We start from the raw sequence: 22,766 nt of genomic DNA, 5'->3' as shown, positions 1-22,766 counted from the left end.
TCACTACCACTACCAGTCCAGTGGGGGGTTGACCACGAAGCAGACACCAGAGAGGAGTACCTTTCCATGAAAAGGGCCATTAATGAAAACACTGATGTACTTCCTACAGGGATCACGCTGTATCCTACATACTCATTTCTTGGAGCCTCCAGTGACGGAAAAATAATGGAAAATGGAGACATTGGCTAACTTGAAATTAAGTGTCCCTTTTCCATTAATGGTAAAAATATTACCCAGTGTGAAATTTCAGAAATTTTAGAACTGAATGACAGACAGTTTTGTCTTGAGATGTCATCTTGTGGGCCAACTTTGAGAAAATCGCACAAAGTTTATGCTCAGGTGAAGGGAGAAATGGCCATCAAGGGAGTACCTTGGGTGGATTTTGTTGTGTGGACAGCAGCAATGGCAAACAACATCTTTATAGAACGAATTCTTTTTGACGAGCAATTAATTTGTTTACTCTTTGATGCCAAAGTTATTGAAATTTTACATGGATCAAATTTATCCATTATTGTACAAGTCTTGAAATACATGTATGTCTAATGATGCATAGCGATGTGTTATGAACTGCTAGAAGAGAGGTCCTGTTAAGTGGTTTTGATATTGTGTGCATGATATTGACAATGTTGTATGCCTACTAGTATTTACATGTCACTTTCAGCTTTAAGTACATAATTATGAATAATATGCATTAAGGTGTGAATTCATTAAAATCAAAACAAGAATTAAGATATCATACTTAAAGAGTTTTGATTGATTGATTGTATATTGTTTAACGTCCCTCTCGAGAATTTTTCACTCATATGGAGACGCCACCACTTGCCGGTGGAGGGCTACAAATTTTGTCCTATGCTCGGCACTCAGGGCCTTTGAGCAGTGAGGGATCTTTTTGCCAACATCTACTGCGACACGGGGCCTCGGTTTATACGGTCTCATCCGAAGGACCGGTCTCCACGTCCCGCAGTGGGATTCGAACCCGCGACGTAAGGATTGACTCTTTACTTCGCGACTCTAGAGCAGACGCTCTAACCACTGCGCCACGCGGGCGACTAAAGAGTTTTGATTCATCAGTGGAAATCTTTTTCCCATCAACAAGGGGATAATCTAGGTTGGTCAGCCAACAGCATACTTGAAATATCTTTGTAATGAAGTTGACCATTGTTAGGGGGATTACTCCTTCTATTCTAATACGTGAAAGTTCTTCACACGTCCAATGCTTCTTTCAACATGGATCCGTAGTTGAGCAATCTCCTGGGTCTTGAAGACTTTATCTGTCGAAAACTGATTAGAAGGGCCTAGAATACAGTATTTATGAATTTTTTTAAGCTAATCACCATATTTGCAATGTTTTCCTAATTTATCTAAAAAAATATAAACAAAAAACAAACAAATATATGCTGAGTTGATCGACTGGGAGGGGGTGATTAACATAAGATATGGGATTAGGGTAAATATAAGATTTTATTTACAACTTAGCGTTCTATTTAATACCTCGGAATGGCGGAATGTTTAAAGAACATTGTCTTTTTTCAAGTAAGTCAGCTATGGTGAATCCTTTGTCTGCCATTACACTGTCATTTGGCTCAAGAAGCGGAAGTAGGCCACATTCCTCAGTTAGCTGACGGTCTGAAGTTTTTCCTGGCCATGCATCAGAAACAAAAGTGATTACTCCAGATGGACTTATACCGACTAGGAATTTAACAGTGGTATGATGCTTGTAGCTAGAAAATGTAATAATAATAATACTAAAATACATTCACAAATATCACAGTATTTGCACTTCACTAATCCTTAGTTGAAAATTTGGCGTAGTATACACATAAATCACTCCTGAAGTGAGCACTGCTATGGGAGCTGCCATTACCGGCGCTAACCGTACAAAAAACATCAACAGTGTGCAATGTGGGGCGCTTCTGAAATAATTGTCAGAATTGGTTCCGTTAGTCATTTGAATGTAATCGAGAGGTTCAGAAAGGGGTTGTGACGCCTTGTTTGAATTGCTGTATTTTATTTCATTTATTTGATTTTGCTGATTTTGGGACATCCTCATCAATTTTCTGTTTTCGGAATCTAAAAAGGCAATTTGATTTTCATATGTTTGATAATGAAATTCGCCTATACTGTCCCATTTTTGATTTGTGATTTTTGCTGGGATATCAGATTTGTTTTATTTATCTTGAGACTTTCTTTTTATAAGTGTACCCTGTGGGAACCCCTCTATTGACCTAGTTCCATCATGCAGTGCATTTCTGTATGTTGCAATTGCAAACTCATTGTTATTAGTCCGGTTCAATAACTTTTCAATATATCTTTTTGGGGGAAGATTTTCCAGCTCTGTGTTTAATTTTTGTATGTCTGATTGCTGCAATTCATAATCATGGCAAGTTTGACTATTGTTCTCATCGTGTTCAGACATTTGTGTTAACTCACTGATTTCGTTATCCTCTGTTCCTTCTTCTTTTGAAAGCTCCTCATGTGAACTACTATCGTCTTCCTTCTCATCTATAAAGATTTCACCTTGTTCGAGGCCTTGGAAGTCCCGCATTTCGTTCGTTCCTTGAGACCATCTACTGCGTCGTGCGGACATGTAGGCCGCCATTTCTTTTTTTTCCTCAGAGAGGAAGGATAACTCGGAAAATATATATTTAAGTTGAAATGCATCAATATAAAGCTTGAAAATGATTTTTTATAAAACAATTTTCATTACATTCATCTTAATAAGATTCTAGGTTTTTGGAAGTCTTAGATTTGATTTGTGGTATTGCTGATTTACCAGCAAAGAGCTTAGTCATTAATTGCAACCAGTTTAATTGACCGTATAGCTATACGATTTCTGCATTCAGGAGAAACCTTTATGACTGCTTAAGGGGTACTGTGAACACTCTAAGCCACATCCTAGTAAGAGAACAGCAGATAAATGCGCTAGTGATGCTGTTGAAGCTGGAAACAGAAGAAATGTTGTGTAAGGAATAAAGGGGCCATCTTTTTTAATATGGCATTGTTACTTTGTCAAGTTTTCCAGCATTGATTAGAGTGTTACTTGGTGTTACAAAAGTGTTGATAAACTCTTGGACAAGTGGAAGTAACAGAAAAGACATATTTTCAATTTCATCCAACATATCTGTTTTTGATTAATGCCTGAACTGAATCAAAAAACCATCGTACATACATAGAGTTCCTAGAACAATATTGAATCACAATAAATATTGGAAATAGCCAGAACTGAGAACATGGCTCTTCATTCTCTTTCAATTCAATGTGACATCCTCGAAGAAAAAAATGATTTCATCACTCTGCCTCTTTTGTCTACATACTATTACACCTGAAGATTTGGAGAAAAGTAAGGTATTGCTTTCATACTTTGTACACATACTTTGTACACATACAGTTCAATGTATGAAGAAAGATACATGACACTAAACATGCACTGCCTCTTGCATTTGCCTAAATGTGTAAAGGAACTTGGTCCATTATGAAGTAACCGGTAAATTGCAAAACCTTATTCTGTGGAGGCCATTTATCAGCATGGTTCCCCTACACTTTGTTTACGACTCTTGGTCACATAATCAAATTTTATAATGTCTAAAGAACTCTGTAAAACAGTAGGAAAAACAATTAAATCCTTGACAAAATGATAAAACAAAGTGTTTACATGAACTGCTGGTAGCCGCAGGTTCGGTAGATCTGTCCTGGTGGAGAATTTCATTCATTTTGTCGAAGTAAACCCAGGTTGTCCTGCCTGCCCCATATTTCCACATGCTGTCCTTGATAGACCTGTAGCTAAAACACGATAACTTTTATGATAACAAATAAGGAGTTAGAGTCACTTTACAGCATTTCAAAAATTTCTTTTAAAACTGCATATATAGCTTAGTATACATGTATATATACATATACATATAAAGTTATAAACATTGGGTTAAATTTGCATAACTGTATTTAATTGTTCTTGCTTTTACATGCTTTAATTGAAACCTTAATATTATGTTCCTTTTTAAAATTATCTCTGTATGCACAACTTTAGCAAAGAAATCTTGATTCATATTTATAGACATTGATTGAACTTTCTTTTGTTCATTTTCATTTAAATGCCAATACATGAAGTAACTTTAAAATCAATGTTCCACCACCAGAAAATCTTAAAAGGAAAAAAAGAGAAACCATCACCAGGATTACAATCATTTGGGTAGTGATGGGAATCGAACCAATGTCACTGACTATCCTTCAGTACCTACTTGGATTTTTAAGCTATATTAGTATTATATGTATAATGAAAACGTGGATCTGCATGAGATATTTTCCCATTCAACATAAATTAAAAAAACAATATCTTCCTTCCTGGGATGACTTTTTTAAAAATATCATCTAAGCAATCAAATGACTCTGAAAAAAAACTTAAATATAAAGAATTTAATATACAATATTTAAAAAAATAACTATCATTTAGGCAGGATCCTCAAAACAGTGAACCTAAATCTATGAAATCCAAAAGAAGTGTTATGTTCTTCATAGTGACAAAATGTTATTAAAACTTCACTATTGATCACTTAGATAGCATGTGTAACCATCAAAATACATGTAGTTATATTTCAAAAATGATATTATGTTTATAGTTATTGTCTTTATATATGTAAATGTAAAATGAATTATGACCATAATCATTAATGTTTATAATGAATGCCTCAATATAGTGAATATACATGCCCAGTGTACATGTAATTGCATCTAGACTTTCAACAACCTATATCTTAAATAATCATAATACTGAGTATACCGAATTTTTAAGTTGTTCCACTTCTTTTCGCATGCAGTGGGTGATTTGTTGTATCCAGCAGCGCTAATCTCCTCCCCAACCTTCCCCCAAATCTCAAACTTCCTAACAATTGGATTGTCAAAATCCTCCTTTCTTACTTGTATCTCTGAGAGCAGAGCCAATGTCTCCGCTTGGCTCCACTGCAACTGAACTTCTGAAAATATATAAAACACTCAAAACAAAATAAATAAGAGTTTATGATTTTGGTTAAAGACACTTGCTTGATTTTCCCTCCACTATGTCTGCTTTTTCCGGAAAACCGCTGCTGCTTTTAACTAGATAAAAAGAATTAATATTCTAACTTAGTTTTCCATACTTAATAAGTTACCTTTGCTGCTTCATGTGCCGTAGTAAACAATCTAATTAAAATTAGATCCTTTGATCCGCTCACTTAAGATCGCTACACAAAGGATCTAACAACTGCGCATTAGGGGTCACCTCAGCATGACCTTTTGAAAAAAATATACAGCCAATGAAAATTGGTATGTGACGTCATCATTCGACCAATGAGTAAGAGTGTTTTATACAGCTTCTAGCTTACACAAGCAAAATGGCTGCGCCAATACGTAAAGTTGAGAGAGAATTGGATATTAAATTAAAGAGCGAACAGGTGGAAATATTGCAAAGCCTTGTGGAAAAGAGGGACTGTATGGCAGTTTTACCAACAGGGTTTGGCAAATCATTCCTTTTCAACTTCTCCCGCTTGTTCAGAAGGAGATGGGACGTACCGGCATGGTTCTGGTGTGCTGCCCGCTTGTGTCTTTAATGAGGGACCAAGTGGATAGAACAAATACAATTAAAGGCTTGACAGCGGCATATAAAGGTATATGACCTTTAATATTATTTTGTAATTATATATATTCAAAAACAATGAAATAAGGGAGACGAGGACTAACTCGTCACTAACACTTTGAGGAAATTCCGGTTATTGCAAGTCGTGAAGTTGACACGCTCAAGATTCCTCACTGCTCAAAAGCCCTGCATGCTAAGTTAAGCTTTGAACTTAAAGCCCTTCATTGATGTTTGGGAATGTTTTATATTTATATAGTAGAAACAGTTCCAATACGCTTTTCATAAAATTTAAATAACTCTGAGTTACCTTCTTAATATTGAGAAATAGAAGAAGAAATCTTCCCTAACAATTTTCTTGAAATATTTTAGGGGAGATGATGATGCACAAAATGGGAAGAAAGCATTCCGACGGTGGTTTGGTGAGCTGGGAGAACTTAGATCCCTGTTCCCTAGTGCTCCTTTGATGGCTCTGAGTGCGACATGTACACAGAAAATACAGAGAGGAGTCATCAAAGCCTTAGCCTTGAATCATCACACATACGTGTATAAATTCCCTGACAAGAGGAACATCAAGTATAGTGTTAAAAAAGTTCCCGGTGACATTGATATGGCATGGACATGGTTAGTGGATGGTCTCATGGAACTTAGAGCTTTGTTTCCAAAAACACTTATATACTGTAAGTCCATTAGTGATGTAGCGAAGATCTATGACTACATAAATGATGATGTGTCCAAAGAATTTGAGTCATTCATTGGTATGTTTCACTCTGAGACGGAGAGTTCTTTAAAGGAAAGAATATTGTTATCTATCAGGGATGAGCAAAGCCTACTGAGGATCATCATATCCACAAATGCAATGGGTATGGGAGTTGACTTTAAGGGTCTGTTTAACATTGTTTTATATGGCCCACCTTGTTCAATGCTCGATCTAGTTCAAGAAATTGGACGTGGGAGTTTAAAAATGGCGTCAGTGGAGGTGGCCGCTTGAACAGGGGTCCGTGTTCTAAGGCCTTTAAGTCAGTCCATAGTGGATTATTTAATATGTGATTGTTGTATGACTGCTGTATAACCACCTTGGTGTTATTTTTCTGCCTTTTTGTGATAAAATTCATGCAGAAAACTTGGATTCTATCAAGATCCATTAGTATCCTGTACCGCATACACGTGTGTTTCGTGAGGTGTTCGTGAGTAGTGTTTAGCTTCTATTCTTGTGCCATTTAAACGTCGGGTAGTGACTGTGCTATTTTATGTTTATGTTCATATCCAGAGACTGAAAATGCCACCTAGAAAAGCAAATAATAAATCTGAGGGTAGTGTATCTGAAAGCAGTATCAATTCATCAGAGACCCTAAGTTATGAGTTACAGTCAATTATGGACGAAATTCGTCGACTGAAGAGTGACCTTGTGACAAGAAAAGACCTAGCATTAATTGTCGAAAATACTGTTAAAAATGTTGTTACTGACATCATTGAAAAGAAAATGGAAGAAATCAACGAAGTAATTAAATTAAACAAAGAGACAATGCAGAAGGTTATCGATAAACAAAATGATACGATCGAAAAATTGAATCAAAGGATAACACAGCTTGAATTAGAATCGGAAGATACAAATTATTTTGCCCGTGATGCCTATGTTGCTGCAAATCGCAACGAACAGTATTCTAGGAAAAACTCCTTCAAGCTCAATGGTGTTCCTCAGACACAGGGGGAAAATGTAATGGAAGTTGTTAATCAGGTGATTCAAAGAGAATGTGGGGTGCGGATCCTAAAAAGCGATGTCATTGCAATCCATATAATCCCGGGTAAGCTTAATACACCTAAACCGATTCTAGTTAAACTGAAAAACAACGGCGCGAAGAGTGCAGTAATGTGTAAAAGATCTGTCATTAAGACCAAGACGAACGGAGAACTCTGGCTCTCAGACGACGTTACAAGGCAGAATGCTATACTAATCGAACGCCTGAAAAAACATCGCAGGATTAATAACGCATGGTATTTCAACGGCAGCGTCTATGGTGAATTAACGAACAACAAACAGAGGGTTATATTTGACATCCTAGACGATATCGATGAAAAGATAGAAGAAAGTGAAAAATGAACAGAACACTATTCCGGATATCTCTTTGCCACGTTCAGAACTCTCTATACTAGTATTCGTAGACACTGTTCCGGTATCGTTTTACTACAAATTACAACGCAGAACATTGATTATGTGAAAGGCTTTAGGGACTTAACCAACCATTTTTGAACTGAAAATGTGTTTTTTACACGTTTCTTTTCTCTTTCCTCTTTCCTATGCTTTCCTCTCTATTTCTCTCCTTTCTCTATCACCTTCTCTCGAAGTACAATGGCTCCACTCTCTCAAAGGTAATGTTAACTTGATAACAGTTAAACTTAATGATGAACTTAAAAATTTTATCGGTTAATTGTCAGGGTTTAGGGGATATCAACAAACGTAGAGATGTTTTTAATTTTTTAAAAGGATTGAATTATAATATGTACTGTTTACAAGACACTCATTTTACTCCCAACTCTGAGAATGATGTTAAAAAATTTATGGGGTTTTGATTGCTATTTCAGCTCATTTTCCTCAAATTCGAGGGGAGTAGCTATTCTTATTAATAATAACTTTGATATACAGACATTAAAACAAAAAGGGGATGCTGACGGAAATTACTTTTTTCTAGAATTTAAAACAGAGGAAAAAAAGCTGCTTCTTTGTAATATTTATGGCCCAAATAATGATAATCCAGACTTCTATGAAAACATACAAACTTGTATAGATGATTTTAACTGTGATAATGTCATTGTATGTGGTGATTTCAACCTTGTATTGAACCCAGATATTTATTGCATGTATTATAATTACAAATATATAAATAATCCAAACGCAAGGCAAAAGGTCCTTGACTTTATGGAAGATGGGGGTTATATCGATATATATAGACAATTTCATCCAGACACTCCAAGATACACATGGAGGAAAACAAAAACCATTAAAACAAAGCAGGCTTGATTTCTTTCTGATCTCAGAAAATTTATTGCCAAGTGCAGTAGGATGTACAATTGAAACATGTTATAGGTCTGATCATTCCATGATTAGTTTATCTTTAGCTTTTAATGATTTTAAAAAAAGGTAAAGGTCTTTGGAAATTTAATAATTCCCTTCTTAGCGATGAGAAATTTCTTAATACTATAAATGAAGTTATTAATAATGTTAAGAAACAGTATGCTGTACCTATATATTTAATGGAAAACTTACAACAAGTTAATGATGAAGAATTAGTCTTTACGATAAATGATCAATTGTTTTTAGAAACCCTTCTCATGGAAATAAGAGGAAAATGTATTTCCTATTCCTCATACAAAAAGAAACTAACCAAACAAAAAGAAGAAAAACTTGTAGAAAAAATAAAATATCTTGAAGAAACAATACATACTATTGCTGACAATGTTGAACTCTTAGACGAAAAAAATAAGGAATTAGAAGATATACGAAAACAAAAGATGAGGGGTGTTTTAATAAGATCTAGGGCAAGATGGGTAGAAGAAGGGGAAAAACCGTCAAAATATTTTTGTAACTTAGAGAATAGAAATTTCACAAGCAAGATCATTCCAAAAAAAGAATTAGAAAATGGTAACATACTTTATAAGCAGGCTGAGATTTTGAATGAAGCTAAAAAATACTATGAATACTTATACAGAGACATTGACAATTCAATTAATTGATATCAATGATCTTGATGTTGAATTAAATATTCCAAACATTGCTAAACTTTCAAAATTAGAGTCCTTGGAGACAGAAGGTAAAATAACATTAAATGAAGCTTCAGAAACGCTCCGCAATATGAAATCAAATAAATCGCCAGGTTCAGATGGATTTACATCAGAGTTTTTTAAGGTATTTTGGAAGTCCATTGGTATTTTTGTAGTAAGGTCCATTAATTATGCCTATGAAAATAAGACGCTAAGTATTACACAAAGACATGGTATAATAACCTGTATACCAAAAGGTGATAAACCCAGACAATATCTAAAAAACTGGAGACCTATTTCGCTGCTTAATACTGTTTATAAAATTGCATCAGGCTCAATTGCTAATAGAATGAAAAAATATCTCGATAAAATTATCCATCCAGATCAAACTGATTTCTGAAAATATAAGACTTATATATGATATCATGCAATATACAGAAGAAGAAAGTATACCAGGACTCTTGCTTCTGGTGGACTTTGAAAAAGCTTTTGATTCCTTGTCTTGGTCTTTTATGCAGAAATCTCTTAATTTTTTTAATTTTAGCAATTCTATTAGAAAATGGGTTGATATTTTTTACACAAATATTATAGCTTCTATTAATCAAGGAGGAAATTTATCACAATCTTTTAACCTACACAGAGGCTGTCGTCAAGGAGACCCCTTGTCTCCATATCTATTTCTCATTTGTGCAGAGATCCTTGCAATAAGCATTCGTAACAATAAGAATATAAAGGGGATAAAGTTTATGAATACTGAAAAAAAGTTAAGCATGTTGGCAGATGATACATCTTTAATATTAGATGGAAGTGAAAGATCACTCCAAACAAGTCTCACTACTCTTAAAAGATTTGCGAATATGTCAGGCCTGCATATAAATTACAGTAAAACTCAAGTAGTCTGGATTGGGTCAAAAAAAAGGCAGCATGGATACCTTAAGTACAGATCATATGTTAGAGTGGGGAAAAGTAACTTTTAAACTATTAGGCATTGATTTTGACACAGATATTAAAAATATATTTATGCTTAATTATGCATCAAAAATAAGTAATATAAAAAAATTAATGCAACACTGGAACAAGAGAAATTTAACTCCTCTGGGTCGTCTAACAGTTATAAAAACTCTTATTGCCAACCTTAAATCATGTTTTTGCATCTCTCCCAAGTCCCTCTGAAATTCAAATGAAAGAATTAGAAAATCTATTTTATACCTTTGTAATGGGAACTAATATTTCAAGACTAAAAAGAAAAATTTGTGTAATGAATTACAAAGAAGGGGGCTTTAAGATGATTAGTGTAAGAGAGTTCATTATGTCCTTAAAACTAGTTTGGATGAAAAAATTATTACTGCGGGACAATGGGTTAGACTCCTTTATAGATATTGACATTAAAACAAGAGGCCCATGGGCCACATCGCTCACCTGAGAAGCTTTGACAATTCTGTACTTTACTAGATTTACCCCTTGTAATACATATTGTGACCCCACCCTACCCCACTGATCATAATTTAGACAATTTGAAATCTACACAGATTTTTCCTATATATTTCTATGTAAAACTTTGAATCCCTATCATGGCCCCGCCCAATCCCCGGGGATCTTGATTTGAAAATTTAAAATCTAAAATCAATTTAGAATCTACATTACCCCAGGATGTCTCCACATAAGTTTCAGCTTTTCAGGCACAGTGGTTCTTGAGAAGAAGATTTTTAAAGATTTTTCCTATATATTTCTATGAAAAAATTTGATTCCCCATTGTGGCCCCGCCCAATCCCCGGGGTTATGATTTGAACAATTTAGAATCTACACTACCCCAGGATACTTCCACATAAGTTTCAGCTTTTCTGACACAGTGGTTCTTGAGAAGAAGATTTTCAAAGATTTTCCCTTTATATTTCTATGAAAAACTTTGATTCCCCATTGTGGCCCCGCCCAATCCCCGGGGGGTTATGATTTGAACAATTTAGAATCTACACTACCCCAGGATGCTTCCACATAAGTTTCAGCTTTTCTGGCAGAGTGGTTCTTGAGAAGAAGATTTTCAAAGATGTTCCTATATATTTCTATGTAAAACTTTGATTCCCCATTGTGGCCCCGCCCAATCCCCGGGGGTCTTGATTTGAGAAATTTAGAATCTACACTACCCCAGGATGTTTCTACATAAGTCTCAGCTTTTCAGGCACCGTGCTTCTTGAGAAGAAGATTTTCAAAGATGTTCCTATATATTTCTATGTAAAACTTTGATTCCCCATTGTGGCCCCGCCCAATCCCCGGGGGTCTTGATTTGAAAAATTTTGAATCTACACTACCCCAGGATGCTTCCACATAAGTTTCAGCTTTTCTGACACAGTGGTTCTTGAGAAGAAGATTTTTCCTATATATTTCTATGTAAAACTTGGATTCCCTATTGTGGCCCCGCCCTATCCCCGGGGGTCATGATTTGAACAACTTAGAATCTACACTACCCCAGGATGCTTCCACATAAGTTTCAGCTTTTCTGGCCCAGTGGTTCTTGAGAAGAAGATTTTTTAATGACCCCACCCTATTTTTGTCTTTTCTTGATTATCTCCCCTTGCGAGGGGATATGTCCCTTCATTTTAACAATTTAAAATCCCCTTTACCCAAGGATGCTTTGAAACAAGTTTGGTCAAAATTGGCCCAGTGGTTCTTGAGAAGAAGTCGAAAATGTGAAAAGTTTACGGACGGACGGACAGACGGACGGACGACGGACACAATGTGATCAGAAAAGCTCACTTGAGCCTTCGGCTCAGGTGAGCTAAAAATTGTATGTTGTGGGCAAGAGTATGTTGTCAAAAAAATCAATAATTTAAAAAATAAGTTTTGGAAGGACGTGTTACATGCATGACTAAGCTTTTGTGACAAATTATTACAAAATGATACACTGACTTCCTTAGAACCATTATTCCATAATAAAAAAATAATCGTTAATAAAAAGCCTTTCTTCTACAAAAGATGGGTCTCTTGTATTATTTCATTATAAATGACTTACTCAATTAAGATGGAACATTTATGAGTTTGAATGATCTACATATGAAATATGGGATAAAAACACATTTTCTAGAATATAGTGGCATTAAGGCATCTATATTAGAATGGCTAAGAAAGATTAACAGAGATCAAAATAACTTATCAAAGAAACCTTACCCATATATCCCAGATAATGTTTATTTGCTCCTGAATGCAAAGAAATCTCATGATTTATATGAAATACTTATTCGACAAAAAATTGAACCATTGGGAAAAATCTCTTGGAATAGAATATTTGATTTGAGCAATGATGAATGGGAGATAATCTATTTACTTCCATTCAAATGTACAAAAAACACCAAACTTCAGTGGTTCCAATTTAGAATAAACCATAAAATACTAGCAACAAACTCCTTTCTACACAAAATTAATAAAACTGATGATAAAAAATGTACCTTCTGTAAAAAAGAAACTGAAACCATAGAACATCTGTTGTGGGAATGTGAACATGTTCAGTCTCTTTTAGAAAATTTTGCAAACTACTGTTTCAATAAAATCCACACCTTTATAAATTTTTCAAAAAAAGATTTTTTATTGGGCTCTGTGAGGAAAACTGATAAGCTTAAAAATATTATTGCCTTACAAATAAAACATTATATCTATCAGTACAAATGTACAAACAGAAACATCTCCTTAAGTGGTTTGATATCCTCTATTAAGACAATGTATGATTTACAAAAATATATATCTTATAAAAATAATGAAAAAGAGTCTTTTGATGAAAGCTGGAGACCATTAACTGATTTATTTTCTTAATCTCTCTCTCTCTTTCTCTCTCTCTCTATGTCCTCTCTCTATCCCCCCTCTCTCTCTCTATCCCCTTTCTCTCTCTTTCAATGTTTTGTCTTTTTGTAAAAAATGTTTTCAAAAATACAATAAATTATAAAAAAAAAAAAAAAAGAAAAGAAATGGCTTTAAAATGTTTAACAATTTTCTTTTTTTATTAATCTAAACAAACACATGTCGTTTACATCGATTTTCTTTTGTGAGTGACATATCATCCAACAATTAAATAAAAATATAGAGTTTTTTTTTTTTTTGAAAAAAAAAAAAAAAAGAAATTGGACGTGCAGGGAGGGGGAGAGAAGTCTATAGCCGTACTTAAGTACAACTCTCATCACCTGCAACAGTGTGACTCTGACGTGAAGAGACTTTATAAAGAGAACACATGCAGAAGAATTCTGATGATGGAACCATTTCTCAGAGAGAATGATCTGGATGATCTCAAATCCAGCACTGGAGACTGTACCTGCTGTGATATTTGCCAAGAGAGCTGTTCGTGTGGAAGTTGTGCTCTTCTGCCATTTGAAAAACTGTGTGGGAAATACAGATTCAGGACACAATACTGAAGACTCAGACAGTACTGAAGATCTCTCTGATTTTGATGATTTGAATTTAATTCCCTGATCAAGTTCATAAATATAGTTGTAAAACTTGCTTGTTGTGTTCCTGTAATTGTGTATCATCATTCAATAACCCAATATGCATGAAGTATACAGGGTAAATTTTGCCCCCGTTTTATTTTCATCCCATTTGCTCATACCTTTGTAACACAATGAGCATATGCATGTACAATTTAATTGAAATGTTAATTTTGTACAGTGCACTTACTGATGTTGTAATTTGAATTTTGCTTATTATCATGATTATAATTAATACTAACAGTGTGTAGAGCAATGGACACTAACCATTAATCACGAGCTTGTTTACAAACTGTGCGAGATTGGATACAGTCAGAAGAGTTTCTTCATTGACTGAGAATTCGTGTTCACGATGTGTTGTTCACAAACATTGACACTTTCCAATCAGACTCTTTGCACAGAGACCAATCTAATCATCCAAAGAAGGTGCAGAATTCAGTGTTCTTGTTTTCTTAGCCAAGCCAAAGATCTATCTGTTTAGCTGGGTTCCCCAAAACACTTTGCCATCCTTATAGTTTATAGTTGAGGGTGGGAATTTTCTTCATGATTTTTTTTTTGGATGATTAAAAATTTCAGACTTCTGTGTTATTATGCAGTTAAACTATGCATGGCTTCCTATTAGAAGACTTGGAGGTAATATGTAAGCTACCTATTTCAAAGTGTGTCAGTTCATTTATGAAATGTTATCTTGGAAAGAATGACCATGCTTGTCACTCCAATGAATTAATTTATGTTTTGTATTTTAGCTCGCCTGAGCTGAAAGCTCAAATGGACTTTTTTAGATCACATCTTTCTCACGTCCATCTGTCACAATTTGTGATCACTGTTATCTTCACTTTATTTTTTTTAGTGAACGATGATCCACAATCATCCATTTCAGTGATTACAGGGGAAAATGGATCCCTGCAGGCTTTAATCCTTGTGACAGAGAATATGAAAACAACATTTTCAAAATCTCCAGAGGTGTCGTTTACAGATAATACTTACTGCACAAACAAACATCGCTTGCCATTATACAAATTTGTGGTAGAAGATGGTAATGGCTAAGGTCAGTCTGTAGCATACAGCCTTGTAGCAAATGAGAAGAAAACAACAATTCGGACATAACTATTGAGGTGAAGACAATTTTTAATCTCGAGGAGGTTGAAATAGAAGTTCTCGATAAAGATCTGAAAGAGATTGCTAGCATTAAATCAACTATGCCAGAAGCTTCAATACTAATATGCAATTTCCACATGTTTTTCAGGCAATGTTGCGGTGAATACGAAAGTTGCCAACCACAGAATCTGAAAAATACCAGATAATAACTTTGCAAAAAGCTGGTGAATGCAAGAACAGATGATATTGAATACTGGTTGTTATCTTCATATCCTTAATTTGCCCTATTTCTTTTTTATTCCAATGGTTCCCAACCTGTTTCCAAATATAATGAATTTTTTAAGCAATTATTGTAAGGCCATTAACTATTCTTGCAGCAAATAATTGCACTTCTTCAAGATTCTCACTATCTGTTTATGTGCATCCAGACCAAACTTCAACAGCATATTCAAGTTTTGTCTAATAAAAGATGTATACATCTGGGATAGAATATCTCTTGACACTGTAAATTTTAATTTTTTAAGAAGTCCCAGTATTTTGTATGCTTTTTTTAAAACAGTATAAGCATGATCAGACCATCCAAGTTAGATGACAGAATTATGTTTGTGTTCTGTGACATAATACAATTAGCAATTGTCAAACAAAAGGCCCATCGGCCTTACAGGTCACCTGAGCATCATGCAACAAATGATTGAATTTTAAGCTGAATGCTATGGCATTCACATTTTTAAAAGAGGCACCATTGCTCATCATATCTATTCACTTAGCAATTGCATAGTTTGATAAGTCGTTTTTTCACTATAAAATAAATCAAAAGATCCCCGACCTTACACCGGAACCCCTGCCCTTTTGTCCATAAGATTAAAACTCTTTTGGTACTTTTGCTCATCATAACTATGTATTTAGTAAGTAAATATCATACCCAGAAGCAGAGAAGAAAATTTTCAAAGAATTAATGCATTTTCCACTATATCATCAATAGAGTACCGCCCTTACACCAGGACCCCTGACCCTGGGGCTATTAAATTCACAATTTTGCTAGAGGCAGTCTTGCTTATCATAACTATGTACATAGTTCATGTTATACCCCGAAGCAGAGAAGATTTTAACAGAAAAAGTTTGTCGAGCAGGACGCATAGTTCAAGCGTCCATGGCATCACTTAATTACTCTGCAAGAAACATTTGAAAGTCTTCACGACAAATTTTTTTCAGCACATGCCCTTCGGGCATGTAGATCCATCATTTTAACCCAGCCCAATCAAATTTTCACATGCCCAATTCAAAATCCATATATTTTCTGGTACATGCATGGTGCAACCAAAATAAATCAATAAATATAAATAAAGGGTTTTTTGTATCAATTTTATTGTATTAAGGACATTGTTTTAAATTCTTTCAAGCTCCCTCTCAATTTCCATCTCTGTCATTTCCATACCACTTTCTTCACTTTCTGTTTCACTTTCTTCAAAATCTGTCTCTGCCTCTGCGTTTCCATCTTCTGTCAAGCTGTTCACCTGCAAGATTATATTGACACATGAATAAATAAAACATAGATGAAGATTTTTTATATTAATGTTTCACTGCAATTTTCAATGGCACACTTGCCATTTTATGAATATTCAGATACCTTATTCAAAGCAGAGTTAGATTCTGTGTTTGCCTGTGCAGTTGTGACAGTCATTGACTCTACGGAATCTTCATCCACTACCTCCATAATGTCAACATATAAATAGCTATTTTGTCATAATCGGCTTTTAGCTCACCTGAGCCAAAGGCTCAAGTGAGCTTTTCTGATCAAAATTTGTCCGTTGTCTGTCGTTGTCGTCATCGTTGTCGGCGTTGTCGTTGTAAACTTTTCACATTTTCATCTTCTTCTCAAGAACCACTGGGCCAATATCAACCAAACTTGCTACAAAGTATCCTGGAGTGAAGGGGATTCAAGTTTGTTCAAATGAAGGGCCACGCCCTTTTCCAAGGGGAGATAATCATGAATTAGAGAAAAAATAATGGCATTATTAAAAAATCTTCTTCTCAAGAACCACTGGGCCAGGAAAGATGAAACTCAAGTGGAATCATCCTTATGTAGCGTAGATTCAAGTTTGTTCAAATCATGACCCCCGGGGGTATGGTGGGGCTAAAATGGCTGATCAAAGTTTTACATAGGAATATATAGGAAAAAATCTTTAAAAATCTTCTTCTCAAGAACCACTGGGCCAGGAAAGATGAAACTCATGTGGAATCATCCTCATGTAGTGTTGATTCAAGTTTGTTCAAATCATGACCCCCTGGTGTAGGGTGGGGCCAAAATGGCCGATCAAAGTTTTACATAGGAATATATAGGAAAAATCTTTTAAAATCTTCTTCTCAAGAACCACTGGGCCAGGAAAGATGAAACTCATGTGAAATCATCCTCAGATAGTGTAGATTCAAGTTTGTTCAAATCATGACTCTCGGGGGTAGGGTGGGGCCAAAATGGCCGATCAAAGTTTTACATAGGAATATATAGGTAAAATCTTTAAAAAATCTTCTACTCAAGAACCATTGGGCCAGGAAAGATGAAACTCATGTGGAATCATCTTCAGGTAGTGTAGATTCAAGTTTGTTCAAATCATGACTCTCGCGGGTAGGGTGGGGCCAAAATGGCCGATCAAAATTTTACATAGGAATATATAGGAAAACTCTTTAAAAATCTTCTTCTCAACAACCACTGGGCCAGGAAAGATGAAATCATCTTCAGGTAGTGTAGATTCAAGTTTGTTCAAATCATGACTCTCGGGGGTAGGGTGGGGCCAAAATGGCCGATCAAAATTTTACATAGGAATATATAGGAAAAATCTTTAACTAGAACTGTCCAATAGGGACAAATACCCCCCCCCCGCTGGGTTTTTCAGAGTAGGTGCCAATTCAGAAATATTTTATGGATCTAGTAAGAGGTGTTCACTATTGTCTAATAAAGTGCCCCGCCACAGCATGATACGCCCATCAAATATTGTTCGATAATCATAAATTGGTTAGGGTGCAAGAAAATCAAGTAACCTTGATTAACAGATTGACACAGATTTCAATGATCTAATTTCCATTTCTTATCATGTTTAAAATATTGTACATACATCTCTAAGAGACTTACAGTGTAGGGATTAATTAAAACAAATATAACATCATATAATTCAAAACTGGCTGTGTTAGAGCTTAACAAATACCCATCTGCAGCTTTAAATTGTTTATTGCATATTTTATAAAATAATGGAAATGCTACAGTCTAATAAAAAAAATCAAAAATTAATTATTCTTTAGACTAAAAAATTCTAAGTGAGACATGACTGCAATTTGTTGCAAGTATAAAAAATTGAAATGTAATTTTTTTTCAATGAACACATGTATAATTAATTTTAATTATATTATACAATACTAATTCAGTTTTAATCATACACTAAAACATCAATTTGTTTTAATTACATTACACCAATTGAAAGATCTTTATCTGAACTACAGCAATCAAGAACTCTTAATTAACACAAGCAACTATAAAGGCCATTTCTTTTTGCTCAACTCCCAAGAGATGAATTAAGATAATACTGCATGATGCTCTTGCCAGTTAACTCCCGACAATAAACTCATTAATTTCTCTCTAATTTGACATGCACGTTTCTGCTATCAAAAATTCTCCTTGACCAGTGCTTGATAATTATGCCCATGGGACCAACTGAATTCATCTCAAATCATTAACATTTGTTACAGAATTTGCTGTAAAGTATATGATAAAAAATAAGTTTTAATTTACTTAATTTAGCATTTTTTAATAAGGATACAACTATATTTTTACATTTTTTAGGATTATGAAATTTAAAATTTTAAAGACTTAGTTTTTTTTAAAAAATCACTTAAATTAAAGGTCACAGTGACCTTGAAATAGGTCGGGACACACCGTCTACCCAAGATGCATAAATTGTCCAAGTTTGATGATTGTAAGTCTAATAGTTTTCTAGTTATGAGCCAAACAAAATCACAAAATAGAAAAGAAAAAATCCCTGTAAAATGCAGAAAAATCATCCAATCATGATGAAAATCCCAGGTGCACACCTTCATATGGTGAATAATAAGTGTATAAATTTTCAGACAAATCCATCCAACAGTTTCTGAGAAACGGTCCGGACAAAATCTTGTCTACAGACAGACAGACAGACGGACAGACAGACGGACAGACAGACGGACATGGTGATTCCAATATACCCCCCTAAACTTCGTTTGCGGGGGTATAAAAATCTTCTTCTCAAGAACCACTGGGCCAGGAAAGATGAAACTCATGATGAATCATCCTCATGTAGCGTAGATTCAAGTTTGTTCAAATCATGACCCCCGGGGGTAGGGTGGGGCCAAAGTTTGTTCAAATCAAGACCCCCTGGAGAGCTGAAGTTCCTGCCCCCCATCAACCCCCAGTAAACTTTCAGTTCTGATCTGATATGTGCTTTTTCCTAGCCAATTGCTCAGGTGAGCGATGTGGCCCCTGGGCCTCTTGTGTGAGTTGCAGAAGACATTTTGATGCCAAACTTTCTGAGTGAGGTTTTAAAGAGTACTTTGATGTAAAGTGTTTGTGCCACTTTGATTCCTCGTGGTCTTTTACAGCGTCGATTCAAAAATGATTAGAGCCTGATGTAAACTTACTCTGTACACCTTCTTTTTAACACCATCAGATTGTTTTCCGAGTCATACAACAGCCATGTTCTGTCTTTCTGCCATTGGTGCTGAAACTTTCTGACACGTTTTTGTTCATAATTCAATTTTGGTTCACTTGCTGGTCATTTGACCGGTGTAGCTGATTTCAAAAATGGTATCATGACTGCCCCTCAATCACGACTACACGTGGCATCGATGTATGTCTCGTAATTTAGCAACTATATATACAATAGGTTAAAGCCGCTTGGTCCGATTCTAATCGCTGAAAATATATATTCTATTTTATTATTGAAAAATAATTGTCCATAAATTGTTTCAACTTTTGGCAAATTATATCCCCAAAGTCCTTCTCTTTTAAAAGATATCAAAATTCAAAAGTTAAAAAAATAATTTTTGTTAGGTCAGACAAAAAATAATCCTATGTTGATCATTGTTGATATTGTGTGAAATCACCTTCGAAAAATTAAATTTATCGATCACATGTTTATCTCATGAATAACGAACCCGAGCATTTTTTTTTTTCAGACAAAGTACATATTTATAACCTGTACACGGACATTATTTTAGCTCCTTTCAAAAAAATCGTTTAAAATATCTGATCTTCCTCTATTCTTTAAATATGCATATTAATATAAAAAAGTACTATGGATTGTATTCAATTAATTTCTTAATTTTGAAAAGATGTATTATGACTAAGGCTTCTTATAATAGAGAAAAAAATGCTCGGGTTTGAATTATCATCATTATAAGATAAAGCCGATAAACTTATTTTTTTCAAAATTGTCTTCACGACAGATCTTTACTTCCGTCGGGAACTACTGTTTGTCAATAAGGTTTTTGATCTGCGTTTTCCATGTAAGGATTGTTGTAACAAACTATTAAATCAATCTTATAATTTCTTTTTATACATTATCTATGTAATGAAGTACTTTTATTGTGTACGATAATACGTGCCTGTTTCGGGTTAAGCGGCTTTAAACTAAACACTTCAATGATTACGATCGACGCTTATTTGACAAGTCGTACCGAGAATGTAAACTGCACAAAGCAAGTTTTGCGAATAACTTAGGTACGATGGACGAAATGACAAGTATACATTGTACGATGTCGACAGAAAATGTACACATGCCCTCCGGGCATGTAATTTAGCATTTTTTACATGCCCACCTGCAATTTTTCCAAGCCCCGGGCATCGGACTCCCGGGTTATTTCGAAGACTAATTTCAAGAAGCCTCCCTGGTATAAGTGAGGGCATCATTCAACATTTTAAGAAGAAGTCTCTGTCGGGATTGAAAGCTCTACTAGTTTGTACTTACCAGTATAATAAAGAGAAGAAAAATAGCAGTTGGGACTTAAAACTTTACAAAAGCAATAAATAGAATGACCCGTAATTGAACCTCTCTTTGTGGTAAGAATGCAATTACACTTCAGCTGTAGGAGTAGCTTTAAATAAAATTTTACTGAATTTTCAATTTTAATCACTATAAAAACAGAAATCATCAAAATCAAAGACACAAAACTGTTAATTATGTATATCAGTGTAGCCTGCTTGCATGCCAAATTATATTATAATCAGACTCGGACTGTATTTGTTTATGTATCAATATACATGTACCATAATCAAGTACACATGGTTTTTGTGTCTCTCAGTTAATTCGGTATTCAACAACACATTCTACCTATGAACAATGTATAAGGTAAAACAAGCTATAGACAACAAGTTAGGCTGCTACTTTAAGCTACATGGGGTAGATTACAATTTTTATTTAGTAATTTTTTGCGTGGATTTTATTATAAATGAAAAAAAAAGCAGTCAATCAGAGGAAAGGCTTAATATAAGTGATGTCAGCATATTCAATTCGATTTTTGGAAAATGTAAGGAAAAAAAAGCCAAATTCAATCAATAAAAATCAAATTTCCATCCATTTAAAAAACCATTGAAATACATGTCATCTATGTATAAAAAAAAAAATGCCATCCGTTTTGTTTAGAACATGCCACTGCAGAAATGATGAAATCTACGTATTAAACATTTTTGGACGAAACGAGTTGAGTAGTTTATAGACAAAGTAAAAGATTCTAAATGCCAAAGAGGAAAGTTTTCATTTACAATCGATGATGGCCACAATATGTGTTCTTGTTTAAAAGTGCTTTCGAAGATCAACAAAAACTTTTACTACAGGTATTTCAAAAGATCAATAAATAAGGAAAATCGGCAGCATGCTAAGGAAATACTACGGGGTTCAAAGAGTCAAGATGAGAAGTCAAAATTATACTTTCATGCAGACAGAATGCCAGATAATGATGATATGATGTTGCTATACAAAACAAGAAAGATTGATCTTAATGATTGATCTTCATGATTTATATGTCAATGAATATAATGTACCGGCTTTTTGTGCTCGTCGCTATGGACGCATGCTAAAATCGCTGCCATTTTCTTAGCTCAACTTTGATTCTGGGTGAGTAAATATTGGGATATTGTTCAAGTAACGAACTAAATAACAACAATATAAAATCTTTATAATATTTGTTTCATATGTTATCAATATTTTCTTAATGTAATGAATCCTACAAATCATTGTAAAGAAGCTTCTTTAACGTTAGTATATATACTTGAGCAACTCTCCACAAGAAGAAAAACATATTTCCACAACCCTTGACTTCTCCGATATGGACGATAAGTGTGCTTTTTCAGAAGTATCTGGTTCAAGCCCTCACCAGCCAAACATTGGGAGACATCGAAAAAGACATCTCCATCAGTGGAATAAATCAAAATGAAAACTTTTTTAATAAAAAGTATTTTAAAAGTCAAACGGAAATACTTTAAATGTATAATTTTGAAGCTGAAAAAAACTTGCTACTTTGATTACAGGTATCGAAAATAATTTTTTTATAAGAAGAATGAAATACCCTTTAGGAGTTAGTCTTTGTCATCATTTTTAAGATACTATACTTCTTGCAATTCTTTTATGCAACAACATTTATTTAGGTCTTCCTTTTCCAAAGCGAGACCTTCTACTGATTTGATGATTAAGATTATTCTTATAATTCTTTTTTCCCTTTTCCTAGACGCAAACTTTGTGGCCTCATATCTCACTCATTTCTAAACGGATTTTGCTCATTTTTTCAGAGGTTATACACATCATTAAACTCAGTCAGAATGC

At 34.6% G+C, this 22,766-nt stretch overlaps 1 protein-coding gene across 1 annotated transcript; it reads left to right on the top strand.

Moving 5' to 3' along the window:
* Positions 1-5,363: 5,363 nt before the first annotated feature.
* LOC134268444 (ATP-dependent DNA helicase RecQ-like) lies at positions 5,364-6,593 on the top strand. The gene is made up of 2 exons (XM_062750702.1): positions 5,364-5,482; positions 5,975-6,593. The coding sequence occupies exons 1-2, from the start codon at positions 5,364-5,366 to the stop codon at positions 6,591-6,593; spliced, it is 738 nt and encodes a 245-aa protein (XP_062606686.1).
* The last annotated feature ends 16,173 nt before the right edge of the window (positions 6,594-22,766 follow it).

Source organism: Saccostrea cucullata, unplaced genomic scaffold (genome assembly GCF_032062105.1).
Source record: "Saccostrea cucullata isolate Sc308-1 unplaced genomic scaffold, CSIRO_AGI_Scuc_v1 ctg2509, whole genome shotgun sequence".
NCBI lineage: Eukaryota > Metazoa > Mollusca > Bivalvia > Ostreida > Ostreidae > Saccostrea > Saccostrea cuccullata.
The sequence above is the reverse complement of the archived record's forward strand: the minus strand, read 5'-3'. Positions and strand labels throughout refer to the sequence as shown.